At 56.7% G+C, this 15,152-nt stretch overlaps 2 protein-coding genes across 3 annotated transcripts in view; both read right to left on the bottom strand.

Moving 5' to 3' along the window:
- pafah1b3 (platelet-activating factor acetylhydrolase, isoform Ib, gamma subunit) overlaps positions 1 to 9,419 on the bottom strand; it is a 59,167-nt gene extending 49,748 nt beyond the window's left edge. Inside the window, exon 1 of one of the 2 annotated variants that reach the window (XM_070868921.1) lies at positions 9,321 to 9,419. The gene's annotated coding sequence lies outside the window, so the exon portion shown is untranslated. Of the gene's footprint in view, positions 1 to 9,308 lie in introns of both variants that reach the window. The other variant, XM_070868922.1, reaches the window with a different exon arrangement.
- Positions 9,420 to 14,314: 4,895 nt separating this feature from the next.
- Positions 14,315 to 15,152, bottom strand: part of LOC139240294 (uncharacterized) — a 1,785-nt gene continuing 947 nt past the window's right edge. Inside the window, exon 2 of the mRNA XM_070868757.1 lies at positions 14,315 to 14,697. Within this exon, the coding sequence (XP_070724858.1) occupies positions 14,315 to 14,697 (383 nt within the window). The remainder of the gene's footprint in view (positions 14,698 to 15,152) is intronic.

Genomic DNA, 15,152 nt, shown 5'->3' with positions numbered 1-15,152 from the left:
CAGGTCCCACTATTACCCAGTTCCCCCATTACCCAGGTCCCACTATTACCCAGTTCCCCCATTACCCAGGTCCCACTATTACCCAGTTCCCCCATTACCCAGGTCCCACTATTACCCAGTTCCCCCATTACCCAGGTCCCACTATTACCCAGTTCCCCCATTACCCAGGTCTCACTATTACCCAGTTCCCCCATTACCCAGGTCCCACTATTACCCAGTTCCCCCATTACCCAGGTCCCACTATTACCCAGTTCCCCCATTACCCAGTTCCCCCATTACCCAGGTCCCACTATTACCCAGTTCCCCCATTACCCAGGTCCCACTATTACCCAGTTCCCCCATTACCCAGGTCCCACTATTACCCAGTTCCCCCATTACCCAGTTCCCCCATTACCCAGGTCCCACTATTACCCAGTTCCCCCATTACCCAGGTCCCACAATTACCCAGTTCCCCCATTACCCAGGTCGCACTATTACCCAGTTCCCCCATTACCCAGGTCCCACTATTACCCAGTTCCCCCATTACCCAGGTCCCACTATTACCCGGTCCCCCATTACCCGGTCCCACTATTACCCAGTTCCCCCATTACCCAGGTCCCACTATTACCCAGTTCCCCCATTACCCAGGTCCCACTATTACCCAGTTCCCCCATTTACCCAGGTCCCACTATTACCCAGTTCCCCCATTACCCAGGTCCCACTGTTACCCAGTTCCCCCATTACCCAGGTCCCACTATTACCCAGGTCCCACTGTTACCCAGGTCCCACTGTTACCCAGGTCCCACTATTACCCAGTTCCCCCATTACCCAGGTCCCTCTAATACCCAGGTCCCTCTAATACCCAGGTCCCTCTAATACCCAGGTCCCTCTAATACCCAGGTCCCTCTAATACCCAGGTCCCTCCAATACCCAGGTCCCTCCAATACCCAGGTCCCTCCAATACCCAGGTCCCTCTATTACCCAGTTCCCACTATTACCCAGTTCCACCATTACCCAGGTACCACTATTACCCAGTTCCCCCGTTACCCAGGTCCCACTATTACCCAGGTCCCACTATTACCCAGTTCCCCCATTACCCAGTTCCCCCATTACCCAGTTCCCCCACTACCCAGTTCCCCATTACCCAGGTCCCTCTATTACCCGTTCCCCCATTACCTGGTCCCACTATTACCCAGTTCCACCATTACCCAGGTCCCAGTATTACCCAGTTCCCCCATTACCCAGTTCCCCATTACCCAGGTCCCTCTATTATCCAGTTCCCCCATTACCCAGGTCCCCCAATTACCCAGTTCCCCCATTACCCAGGTCCCACTATTACCCAGTTCCCCCATTACCCAGGTCCCACTCCCAGTTCCCCCATTACCCAGTTCCCCATTACCCAGGTCCCTCTATTACCCAGTTCCCCCATTACCCAGGTCCCCCATTACCCAGTTCCCCCATTACCCAGTTCCCCCATTACCCAGGTCCCTCTATTACCCAGTTCCCCCATTACCCAGGTCCCCCAATTACCCAGTTCCCCCATTACCCAGGTCCCCCAATTACCCAGTTCCCCCATTACCCAGTTCCCCCATTACCCAGTTCCCCATTACCCAGTTCCCCCATTACCCAGTTCCCCATTACCCAGTTCCCCCATTACCTGGTCCCACTATTACCCAGTTCCCCCATTACCCAGTATTACCCAGTTCCCCCATTACCCAGTTCCCCATTACCCGGTCCCACTATTACCCAGGTCCCACTATTACCCAGTTCCCCCATTACCCAGGTCCCACTATTACCCAGTTCCCCCATTACCTGGTCCCACTATTACCCAGTTCCCCCATTACCCAGGTCCCACTATTACCCAGTTCCCCCATTAGCCTGGTCCCACTATTACCCAGTTCCCCCATTACCCAGGTCCCAGTATTACCCAGTTCCCCCATTACCCAGTTCCCCATTACCCGGTCCCACTATTACCCAGTCCCACTATTACCCAGTTCCCCCATTACCCAGGTCCCACTATTACCCAGTTCCCCCATTACCTGGTCCCACTATTACCCAGTTCCCCCATTACCCAGGTCCCACTATTACCCAGTTCCCCCATTACCCTGGTCCCACTATTACCCAGTTCCCCCATTACCCAGGTCCCACTATTACCCAGGTCCCACTATTACCCAGGTCCCACTATTACCCAGGTCCCACTATTACCCAGTTCCCCCATTACCCAGTTCCCCCATTACCCAGGTCCCACTATTACCCAGTTCCCCATTACCCGGTCCCACTATTACCCAGTTCCCCCATTACCCAGGTCCCACTATTACCTGGTCGCACTATTACCCAGTTCCCCCATTACCTGGTCTCACTATTACCCAGTTCCCCCATTACCTGGTCCCACTATTACCCAGTTCCCCCATTACCCAGGTCCCACTATTACCCAGTTCCCCCATTACCCGGTCCCACTATTACCCAGTTCCCCCATTACCCAGTTCCCCCATTACCCAGGTCCCACTATTACCCAGTTCCCCCATTACCTGGTCCCACTATTACCCAGTTCCCCCATTACCTGGTCCCACTATTACCCAGTTCCCCCATTACCCAGGTCCCACTATTACCCAGTTCCCCCATTACCCGGTCCCACTATTACCCAGTTCCCCCATTACCCAGGTCCCACTATTACCCAGTTCCCCCATTACCCAGTTCCCCCATTACCCAGGTCCCACTATTACCCAGGTCCCACTATTACCCAGTTCCCCCATTACCCAGTTCCCCCATTACCCAGGTCCCACTATTACCCAGTTCCCCCATTACCCGGTCCCCCATTACCCGGTCCCACTATTACCCAGTTCCCCCATTACCCAGGTCCCACTATTACCCAGTTCCCCCATTACCCAGGTCCCACTATTACCCAGTTCCCCCATTACCCAGGTCCCACTATTACCCAGTTCCCCCATTACCCAGGTCTCACTATTACCCAGTTCCCCCATTACCCAGGTCCCACTATTACCCAGTTCCCCCATTACCCGGTCCCACTATTACCCAGTTCCCCCATTACCCAGGTCCCACTATTACCCAGTTCCCCCATTACCCAGTTCCCCCATTACCCAGGTCGCACTATTACCCAGGTCCCACTATTACCCAGTTCCCCCATTACCCAGTTCCCCCATTACCCAGGTCCCACTATTACCCGGTCCCACTATTACCCAGTTCCCCCATTACCCAGTTCCCCCATTACCCGGTCCCACTATTACCCAGTTCCCCCATTACCCAGGTCCCACTATTACCCAGTTCCCCCATTACCCGGTCCCACTATTACCCAGTTCCCCCATTACCCAGTTCCCCCATTACCCGGTCCCACTATTACCCAGTTCCCCCATTACCCAGGTCCCACTATTACCCAGTTCCCCCATTACCCAGGTCCCACTATTACCCAGTTCCCCCATTACCTGGTCCCACTATTACCCAGTTCCCCCATTACCTGGTCCCACTATTACCCAGTTCCCCCATTACCCAGTTCCCCCATTACCCGGTCCCACTATTACCCAGTTCCCCCATTACCCAGGTCCCACTATTACCCAGTTCCCCCATTACCCAGGTCCCACTATTACCCAGTTCCCCCATTACCTGGTCCCACTATTACCCAGTTCCCCCATTACCCAGTTCCCCCATTACCTGGTCCCACTATTACCCAGTTCCCCCATTACCCAGGTCCCACTATTACCCAGGTCCCACTATTACCCAGTTCCCCCATTACCTGGTCCCACTATTACCCAGTTCCCCCATTACCCAGGTCCCACTATTACCCAGTTCCCCCATTATCCGGTCCCACTATTACCCAGTTCCCCCATTACCCAGGTCCCACTATTACCCAGTTCCCCCATTATCCGGTCCCACTATTACCCAGTTCCCCCATTACCCAGGTCCCACTATTACCCAGTTCCCCCATTACCCAGGTCCCACTATTACCCAGTTCCCCCATTACCCAGGTCCCACTATTACCCGGTTCCCCCATTACCCAGGTCCCACTATTACCCAGTTCCCCCATTACCCAGGTCCCACTATTACCCAGTTCCCCCATTATCCGGTCCCACTATTACCCAGTTCCCCCATTACCCAGTTCCCCCATTACCCGGTCCCACTATTACCCAGTTCCCCCATTACCCAGGTCCCACTATTACCCAGTTCCCCCATTATCCGGTCCCACTATTACCCAGTTCCCCCATTACCCAGGTCCCCCATTACCCAGTTCCCCCATTACCCAGGTCTCACTATTACCCAGTTCCCCCATTACCCAGGTCCCACTATTACCCAGTTCCCCCATTACCCAGGTCCCACTATTACCCAGTTCCCCCATTACCCAGGTCTCACTATTACCCAGTTCCCCCATTACCCAGGTCCCACTATTACCCAGTTCCCCCATTATCCGGTCCCACTATTACCCAGTTCCCCCATTACCCAGGTCCCCCATTACCCAGTTCCCCCATTACCCAGGTCCCACTATTACCCAGGTCCCACTATTACCCGGTCCCCCATTACCCGGTCCCACTATTACCCAGTTCCCCCATTACCCAGTTCCCCCATTACCCAGTTCCCCCATTACCCGGTCCCACTATTACCCAGTTCCCCCATTACCCAGGTCCCACTATTACCCAGTTCCCCCATTACCCAGGTCCCACTATTACCCAGTTCCCCCATTACCCAGTTCCCCCATTACCCAGTTCCCCATTACCCAGGTCCCTCTATTACCCAGTTCCCCCATTACCCAGGTCCCCCATTACCCAGGTCCCCCATTACCCAGTTCCCCCATTACCCAGTTCCCCCATTACCCAGGTCCCTCTATTACCCAGTTCCCCCATTACCCAGGTCCCCCAATTACCCAGTTCCCCCATTACCCAGGTCCCCCAATTACCCAGTTCCCCCATTACCCAGTTCCCCCATTACCCAGTTCCCCATTACCCAGTTCCCCCATTACCCAGTTCCCCATTACCCAGTTCCCCCATTACCTGGTCCCACTATTACCCAGTTCCCCCATTACCCAGTATTACCCAGTTCCCCCATTACCCAGTTCCCCATTACCCGGTCCCACTATTACCCAGGTCCCACTATTACCCAGTTCCCCCATTACCCAGGTCCCACTATTACCCAGTTCCCCCATTACCTGGTCCCACTATTACCCAGTTCCCCCATTACCCAGGTCCCACTATTACCCAGTTCCCCCATTAGCCTGGTCCCACTATTACCCAGTTCCCCCATTACCCAGGTCCCAGTATTACCCAGTTCCCCCATTACCCAGTTCCCCATTACCCAGGTCCCACTATTACCCAGTCCCACTATTACCCAGTTCCCCCATTACCCAGGTCCCACTATTACCCAGTTCCCCCATTACCTGGTCCCACTATTACCCAGTTCCCCCATTACCCAGGTCCCACTATTACCCAGTTCCCCCATTACCCTGGTCCCACTATTACCCAGTTCCCCCATTACCCAGGTCCCACTATTACCCAGGTCCCACTATTACCCAGGTCCCACTATTACCCAGGTCCCACTATTACCCAGTTCCCCCATTACCCAGTTCCCCCATTACCCAGGTCCCACTATTACCCAGTTCCCCATTACCCGGTCCCACTATTACCCAGTTCCCCCATTACCCAGGTCCCACTATTACCTGGTCGCACTATTACCCAGTTCCCCCATTACCTGGTCTCACTATTACCCAGTTCCCCCATTACCTGGTCCCACTATTACCCAGTTCCCCCATTACCCAGGTCCCACTATTACCCAGTTCCCCCATTACCCGGTCCCACTATTACCCAGTTCCCCCATTACCCAGTTCCCCCATTACCCAGGTCCCACTATTACCCAGTTCCCCCATTACCTGGTCCCACTATTACCCAGTTCCCCCATTACCTGGTCCCACTATTACCCAGTTCCCCCATTACCCAGGTCCCACTATTACCCAGTTCCCCCATTACCCGGTCCCACTATTACCCAGTTCCCCCATTACCCAGGTCCCACTATTACCCAGTTCCCCCATTACCCAGTTCCCCCATTACCCAGGTCCCACTATTACCCAGGTCCCACTATTACCCAGTTCCCCCATTACCCAGTTCCCCCATTACCCAGGTCCCACTATTACCCAGTTCCCCCATTACCCGGTCCCCCATTACCCGGTCCCACTATTACCCAGTTCCCCCATTACCCAGGTCCCACTATTACCCAGTTCCCCCATTACCCAGGTCCCACTATTACCCAGTTCCCCCATTACCCAGGTCCCACTATTACCCAGTTCCCCCATTACCCAGGTCTCACTATTACCCAGTTCCCCCATTACCCAGGTCCCACTATTACCCAGTTCCCCCATTACCCGGTCCCACTATTACCCAGTTCCCCCATTACCCAGGTCCCACTATTACCCAGTTCCCCCATTACCCAGTTCCCCCATTACCCAGGTCGCACTATTACCCAGGTCCCACTATTACCCAGTTCCCCCATTACCCAGTTCCCCCATTACCCGGTCCCACTATTACCCAGTTCCCCCATTACCCAGGTCCCACTATTACCCGGTCCCACTATTACCCAGTTCCCCCATTACCCAGTTCCCCCATTACCCGGTCCCACTATTACCCAGTTCCCCCATTACCCAGGTCCCACTATTACCCAGTTCCCCCATTACCCGGTCCCACTATTACCCAGTTCCCCCATTACCCAGTTCCCCCATTACCCGGTCCCACTATTACCCAGTTCCCCCATTACCCAGGTCCCACTATTACCCAGTTCCCCCATTACCCAGGTCCCACTATTACCCAGTTCCCCCATTACCTGGTCCCACTATTACCCAGTTCCCCCATTACCTGGTCCCACTATTACCCAGTTCCCCCATTACCCAGTTCCCCCATTACCCGGTCCCACTATTACCCAGTTCCCCCATTACCCAGGTCCCACTATTACCCAGTTCCCCCATTACCCAGGTCCCACTATTACCCAGTTCCCCCATTACCTGGTCCCACTATTACCCAGTTCCCCCATTACCCAGTTCCCCCATTACCTGGTCCCACTATTACCCAGTTCCCCCATTACCCAGGTCCCACTATTACCCAGGTCCCACTATTACCCAGTTCCCCCATTACCTGGTCCCACTATTACCCAGTTCCCCCATTATCCGGTCCCACTATTACCCAGTTCCCCCATTACCCAGGTCCCACTATTACCCAGTTCCCCCATTATCCGGTCCCACTATTACCCAGTTCCCCCATTACCCAGGTCCCACTATTACCCAGTTCCCCCATTACCCAGGTCCCACTATTACCCAGTTCCCCCATTACCCAGGTCCCACTATTACCCAGTTCCCCCATTACCCAGGTCCCACTATTACCCGGTTCCCCCATTACCCAGGTCCCACTATTACCCAGTTCCCCCATTACCCAGGTCCCACTATTACCCAGTTCCCCCATTATCCGGTCCCACTATTACCGAGTTCCCCCATTACCCAGTTCCCCCATTACCCGGTCCCACTATTACCCAGTTCCCCCATTACCCAGGTCCCACTATTACCCAGTTCCCCCATTATCCGGTCCCACTATTACCCAGTTCCCCCATTACCCAGGTCCCCCATTACCCAGTTCCCCCATTACCCAGGTCTCACTATTACCCAGTTCCCCCATTACCCAGGTCCCACTATTACCCAGTTCCCCCATTACCCAGGTCCCACTATTACCCAGTTCCCCCATTACCCAGGTCTCACTATTACCCAGTTCCCCCATTACCCAGGTCCCACTATTACCCAGTTCCCCCATTATCCGGTCCCACTATTACCCAGTTCCCCCATTACCCAGGTCCCCCATTACCCAGTTCCCCCATTACCCAGGTCCCACTATTACCCAGGTCCCACTATTACCCGGTCCCCCATTACCCGGTCCCACTATTACCCAGTTCCCCCATTACCCAGTTCCCCCATTACCCAGTTCCCCCATTACCCGGTCCCACTATTACCCAGTTCCCCCATTACCCAGTTCCCCCATTACCCGGTCCCACTATTACCCAGTTCCCCCATTACCCGGTCCCACTATTACCCAGTTCCCCCATTACCCAGGTCTCACTATTACCCAGTTCCCCCATTACCCAGTCCCACTATTACCCAGTTCCCCCATTACCCAGGTCCCACTATTACCCAGTTCCCCCATTACCCAGGTCCCACTATTACCCAGTTCCCCCATTACCCAGGTCCCACTATTACCCAGGTCCCACTATTACCCGGTCCCCCATTACCCAGGTCCCACTATTACCCAGTTCCCCCATTACCCAGTTCCCCCATTACCCAGTTCCCCCATTACCCGGTCCCACTATTACCCAGTTCCCCCATTACCCAGTTCCCCCATTACCCAGTTCCCCCATTACCCAGGTCCCACTATTACCCAGTTCCCCCATTACCCGGTCCCACTATTACCCAGTTCCCCCATTACCCAGGTCCCACTATTACCCAGTTCCCCCATTACCCGGTCCCACTATTACCCAGTTCCCCCATTACCCAGTTCCCCCATTACCCAGTTCCCCCATTACCCGGTCCCACTATTACCCAGTTCCCCCATTACCCAGTTCCCCCATTACCCAGGTCCCACTATTACCCAGTTCCCCCATTACCCGGTCCCACTATTACCCAGTTCCCCCATTACCCAGGTCCCACTATTACCCAGTTCCCCCATTACCCGGTCCCACTATTACCCAGTTCCCCCATTACCCAGGTCCCACTATTACCCAGTTCCCCCATTACCCGGTCCCACTATTACCCAGTTCCCCCATTACCCAGGTCCCACTATTACCCAGTTCCCCCATTACCCGGTCCCACTATTACCCAGTTCCCCCATTACCCAGGTCCCACTATTACCCAGTTCCCCCATTACCCGGTCCCACTATTACCCAGTTCCCCCATTACCCAGGTCCCACTATTACCCAGTTCCCCCATTACCCAGGTCCCACTATTACCCAGTTCCCCCATTACCCGGTCCCACTATTACCCAGTTCCCCCATTACCCAGGTCCCACTATTACCCAGTTCCCCCATTACCCAGTTCCCCCATTACCCAGGTCCCACTATTACCCAGTTCCCCCATTACCCGGTCCCACTATTACCCAGTTCCCCCATTACCCGGTCCCACTATTACCCAGTTCCCCCATTACCCAGTTCCCCCATTACCCAGGTCCCACTATTACCCAGTTCCCCCATTACCCAGTTCCCCCATTACCCGGTCCCACTATTACCCAGTTCCCCCATTACCCAGGTCCCACTATTACCCAGTTCCCCCATTACCCGGTCCCTCTATTACCCAGTTCCCCCATTACCCGGTCGCACACCTCTCTCTCTCTCTGTCTCTGTCTCTCTCCCGGACGCTGTTCTGGGTATTTCCGCGCCTGCAAACAGCGCTTGCGCGGCATCAACCATTCAGTGTCCGCGGGGTGTGTTCAATGCCCGGGAACAACCATTGCCGGCTGGAGACAGGGGTGTGCGGGGCTTCCGTTGCAGGCCAGGGGGCGGGGCTAGAGAGCTCAGGCCAGGGGGCGGCTCCAGGTGGCTCAGGCCAGGGGGCGTGGCCAGAGGGTTCAGGCCAGGGGGCGGGGTCAGAAGGCTCGGGACTGGGGGCGGGGCCAGAGGGCTCAGGCCAGGGGGCGGGGTCAGAAGGCTCGAGACTAGGGGCGGGGCCAGAGGGCTCAGGCCAGGGGACGGAGCTCGAGGGCAAAGGCCATGGGGCGGGGCCAGAGGGCTCAGGCCAGGGGACGGAGCTCGAGGGCAAAGGCCATGGGGCAGGGCCAGAGGGCTCAGGCCAGGGAGCGGGGCCAGAGCGGCTTAGGCCAGGGAGCGGGGCCAGAGCGGCTTAGGCCAGGGAGCGGGGCCAGAGCAGCTTAGGCCAGGGGCGGGGCCAGAAGGCTCAGGCCAGGGGGTGGAGCCAGAGGGCTCAGGCCAGGGGGCGGGGCCAGAGCAGCTTAGCCCAGGGGGCGGGGCCAGAGGGCTCAGGCCAGGGGACGGAGCTCGAGGGCAAAGGCCATGGGGCAGGGCCAGAGGGCTCAGGCCAGGGAGCGGGGTCAGAGCGGCTTAGGCCAGGGAGCGGGGCCAGAGCGGCTTAGGCCAGGGGCGGGGCCAGAGCGGCTTAGGCCAGGGGGCGGGGCCAGAGCGGCTTAGGCCAGGGGGCGGGGCCAGAAGGCTCAGGCCAGGGGGTGGAGCCAGAGGGCTCAGGCCAGGCGGCGGGGCCAGAGCAGCTTCGCCCAGGGGGCGGGGCCAGAGGGCTCAGGCCAGGGGGCGGGGCCAGAGCGGCTTCGGCCAGGGGGCGGAGCCAGAGGGCTCAGGACAGGGGGCGGGGTCAGAAGGCTCGGGACTGGGGGCGGGGCCAGAGGGCTCAGGCCGGGGGACGGAGCTCGAGGGCAAAGGCCATGGGGCAGGGCCAGAGGGCTCAGGCCAGGGAGCGGGGCCAGAGTGGCTTAGGCCAGGGGTGGGGCCAGAGCGGCTTAGGCCAAGGGTTGGGGCCAGAGGGCTCAGGCCAGGGGGCAGGGCCAGAGCAGCTTAGCCCAGGGGGCGGGGCCAGAGGGCTCAGACCAGGGGGCGGGGCCAGAGCGGCTTCGGCCAGGGGGCGGAGCCAGAGGGCTCAGGACAGTGGGCGGGGCCAGAGCTGCTTAGGCCAGCGGGGACAGGCCAGAGGGCTCAGGCCAGGGGGCTAGGCCAGAGGGCGGAGCCAGAGGGCTCAGGACAGAGGGCGGGGCCAGAGGGCTCAGGATAGGGGGCGGGACCAGAGCGGCTTAGGCCAGGGACGGGGCCAGAGTTGCTCAGGTCAGGGGGGGGCAGGGCCTGAAGGCTCAGGCCAGGGGGCTGGGCCAGAGCGGCTTCGGCCAAGGGGCGGGGCCAGAGGGCTCAGGCCAGGGGGCTGGGCCAGAGCGGCTCAGGCCAGGGGGCTGGGCCAGAGCGGCTTAGGACAGGGGGTGGCTGTGCCAGACCGCTCAGGCTAGGGGGCGGGGCCAGACCACTCAGGCCAGGGGGCGGGGCCAGAGCTGCTCAGGCAAGGCGGGGGGGGGGGGGGGGGGGAGCAGTACCAGAGGGCTCAGGTCAGGGGGCTGGGCCAGAGCGGCTTAGGCCAGCGGGAGCAGGCCAAAGGGCTCAGGCCAGGGGGCAGTGCCAGAGGGCGCAGGCCAGGGGGCAGGGCCAGAGGGCTCAGTCCAGGGGGGGCGAGGCCAGAGGGCTCAGGCCAGGGTGCAGGGCCAGAGGGCTCAGGCCAGTGGTCGGGGTCAGAGCGGCTCAGGCCAGGGGGCTGGGCCAGAGGCCTAGGCAGGGAGCAGGGGGGCCAGAGGGATCAGGCCAGGGGGCGGGGCCAGAGGCCTAGGCTGGGGGAGCGAGGCCTGAGGGCTCAGGCCAGGGGGCGGGGCCAGAGCGGCTCAAGCCAGGGGCGGGGCCAGGCAGGAGGCGGGGCCAGAGGGCTCAGGCCAGGGCGCGGGGCCAGGCAGGGAAGAGGCGGGGCCAGACCGGCTCAGGCCAGTGGGCGGGGTCAGAGCGGCTCAGGCCAGGGGGCGGGGCGAGAGCAGCTCAGGCCAGGGGGCGGGGCCACAGCGGCTCATAGAAATATAGAACCATAGAAAATAGGTGCAGGAGTAGGCTATTCGGCCGTTCGAGCCTGCACCACCATTGAATAAGATCATGGCTGATCATTCCCTCAGTACCCCTTTCCTGCTTTTTCTCCATACCCCTTGATCCCTTAGCTGTAAGGGTCATATCTAACTCCCTCTTGAATATATCCAATGAACTGGCATCAGCAACTCTTTGCGGCAGGGAATTCCACAGGTTAACAACTCACTGAGTGAAGAAGTTTCTCATCATCTCAGTCCTAAATGGCCTCCCCCTTATCCTAAGACTGCCCCCCTTATTCTGGACTTCCCCAACATCGGGAACAATCTACCCGCATCTAACCTGTCCCGTCCCGTCAGAATCTTATATGTTTCTATGAGATCCCCTCTCATCCTTCTAAACTCCAATGTTTCAAGGCCCAGTTGATCCATTTTCTCCTCATATGTCAGTCCTGCCATCCCGGGAATCAGTCTGGTGAACCTTCGCTGCACTCCCTCAATAGCAAGAACGTCCTTCCTCAAATTAGGAGACCAAAACTGAACACAATATTCCAGGTGAGGCCTCACCAAGGCACTGCAACTGCAGTAAGACCTCCCTGCTCCTATTCTCAAATCCCGTAGCTATGAAGGCCAACATACCATTTGCCTTCTTTATCGCCTGCTGTACCTGTATGCCAACTTCCAATGACTGATGAAACTTGACACCCAGGTCTTGTTGCACCTCCCCTTTTCCTAATCTGCCACCATTCAGATAATATTCTGTCTTCGCGTTTTTGCACCCAAAGTGGATAACCTCATGTTTATCCACATTATACTGCATCAGCCATGCATTTGCCCACTCACCTAACTGTCTAAGTCACCCTGCAGTCTCTTAGCATCCCCCTCACAGCTCACACCGCCACCCAGTTTAGTGTCATCTGCAAACTTGGAGATATTACACTCAATTCCTTCATCCAAATCATTGATGTATATTGTGAAGAGCTGGGGTCCCAGCACTGAGCCCTGCGGCACCCCACTAGTCACTGCCTGCCATTCCGAAGAGGACTCGTTTATCCCGACTCTCTGCTTCCTTTCTGCCAACCACTTTTCTATTCATGTCAGTATATTACCCCCAATACTATGTGCTTTGATTGTGCACACCAATCTCTTGTGTGGGATCTTGTCAAAAACTTTTTAAAAGTCCCAATACACCACATCCACTGGTTCTCCCTTGTTCACTCTACCAGTTACATCCTCAAAAAATTCCAGAAGATTTGTCAAGCATGATTTCCCCTTCATAAACCCATGCTGACTTGGACCGATCCTGTCACTGCTTTCCAAATGCGCTGCTATTTCATCCTTAATAATTGATATCAACATTTTCCCCACTACTGATGTCAGGCTATAATTACCCGCTTTCTCTCTCCCTCCCTTTTTAAAAAGTGGTGTTACATTAGCTACCCTCCAGTCCATAGGAACTGATCCCGAGTCGATTGACTGTTGGAAAATGATCACCAATGCATCCACTATTTCTAGGGCCACTTCCTTAAGTACTCTGGGATGCAGACTATCAGGTCCCGGAGATTTATCGGCCTTCAATTCCATCAATTTCCCTAACACAATTTCCCGCCTAATAAGGATTTCCTTCAGTTCCTCCTTCTCACTAGACCCTTGGTCGCCGAGTACTTCCGGAAGGTTATTTGTGTCTTCCTTCGTGAAGACAAAACCAAAGTATTTGTTCAATTGGTCTGCCATTTCTTTGTTCCCCATTATAAATTCACCTGAATACGACTGCTAGGGACCTACATTTGTCTTCACTAATCTTTTTCTCTTCACATATCTATCGAAGCTTTGGAAGTCAGTTTTTATGTACCCGGCAAGCTTCTTCTCGTACTCTATTTTCCCCCTCTTAATTAAACCCTTTGTCCTCCTCTGCTGAATTCTAAATTTCTCCCAGTCCACAGGTTTGCTGCTTTTTCTGGCCAATTTATATGCCTCTTCCTTGGATTTAACACTATCCTTAATTTCCCTTGTTAGCCACAGTTGAGCCACCTTCCCCGTTTTATTTTTACTCCAGACAGGGATGTACAATTGTTGAAGTTCATCCATGTGACATTTAAATGTTTGCCATTGCCTATCCACTGTCAACCCTCTAAGTATCATTTGCCAGTCTATTCTAGCCAATTCACGCCTCAGACCATCGAAGTTACCTTTCTTTAAGTTCAGGATCCTAGTCTCTGAATTAACTGTGTCACTCTCCATCTTAATATTATGGTCACTCTTCCCCAAGGGGCCTCACACAACAAAATTGCTACTTAGTCCTTTCTTGTTACACATCACCCAGTTTAGGATGGCGAGCTCTCTAGTTGGTTCCTCGAAATATTGGTCTCAAAAACCATCCCTAATACACTCCAGGAAATCCTCCTCCACCGTATTACTACCAGTTTGGTTAGCGCAATCTATATGTAGATTAAAGTCGCCCATGATAACTGCTGTACCTTTATTGCACGCATCCCTAATTTCATGTTTGATGCTGTCCCCAACCTCACTACTACTGTTTGGTGGTCTGTACACAACTCCCGATTTCTGCCCCTTTGGTATTCCGCAGTTCCACCCATACAGATTCTACATCATCCAGGCTAATGTCCTTCCTTACAATTGCGTTAATTTCCTCTTTAACCAGCAATGCTACGCCACCTCCTTTTCCTCTCTGTCTATCTTTCCTAAATGTTGAATAGCCCTGGATGTTGAGTTCCCAGCCTTGGTCACCCTGGAGCCATGTCTCCGTGATGCCAATTACAGGGGGCGAGGCCAGAGCGGCTCAGACAGGGGGCGGGGCTAGGCAGGGGAGAGGCGGGGCCAGGGAGGGTCAGACAGGGGGCGGAGTCAGGGCGGGTCAGGACAGGGGGCGGGGCCAGAGCGACACGGCCAGGGGGCGGAGTCAGGCAGCACAGGCCAGGGGGCGGGGCCAGGATGGAGCATGGGCGGGTCAGGACAGGGGGCGGGGCCAGAGCGACACGGCCAGGGGGCGGAGTCAGGCGGCACAGGCCAGGAGGCGGGGCCAGGACGGAGTGGGGCGGGTCAGGCGCTGCCAGCCGTTGCCCGGAGCAATCGATGGCGGCGCTGAATCGGCGGGCGATGCACTTCCCTGCCGGCCCGGGGGCCCGGATGAGTCGTCATCAGAAGCCTGAGAGTCCGGTGAGTGAAAACCGTTAGAGAGAGGGAGAGAGAGAGAGAGTGGGGGGGGGAGGAGGAGAGAGAGAGAGAGAGAGAGAGTGTGGGGGGGGGGGGGGGAGAGAGAGAGAGAGAGTGGGGGGGGGGGGAGAGAGAGAGTGGGGGGGGGGGAGAGAGAGAGAGAGTGGGGGGGGGAGGAGAGAGAGAGAGAGAGAGTGGGGGGGGGGAGAGAGAGAGAGAGTGGGGGGGGGGGAGAGAGAGAGAGAGAGAGTGGGGGGGGGGGAGAGAGAGAGAGTGGGGGGGGAGAGAGAGAGAGAGTGGGGGGGGGGGAGAGAGAGTGGGGGGGGGGAGAGAGAGAGAGAGAGTGGGGGGGGGAGAGAGAGTGGGGGGGGGAGAGAGAGAGAGAGAGTGGGGGGGGGGAGAGAGAGT

Source organism: Pristiophorus japonicus, chromosome 31, assembly GCF_044704955.1.
Source record: "Pristiophorus japonicus isolate sPriJap1 chromosome 31, sPriJap1.hap1, whole genome shotgun sequence".
NCBI classification, from domain to species: domain Eukaryota; kingdom Metazoa; phylum Chordata; class Chondrichthyes; family Pristiophoridae; genus Pristiophorus; species Pristiophorus japonicus.
This window is presented reverse-complemented; position numbering and strand designations above follow the sequence as displayed.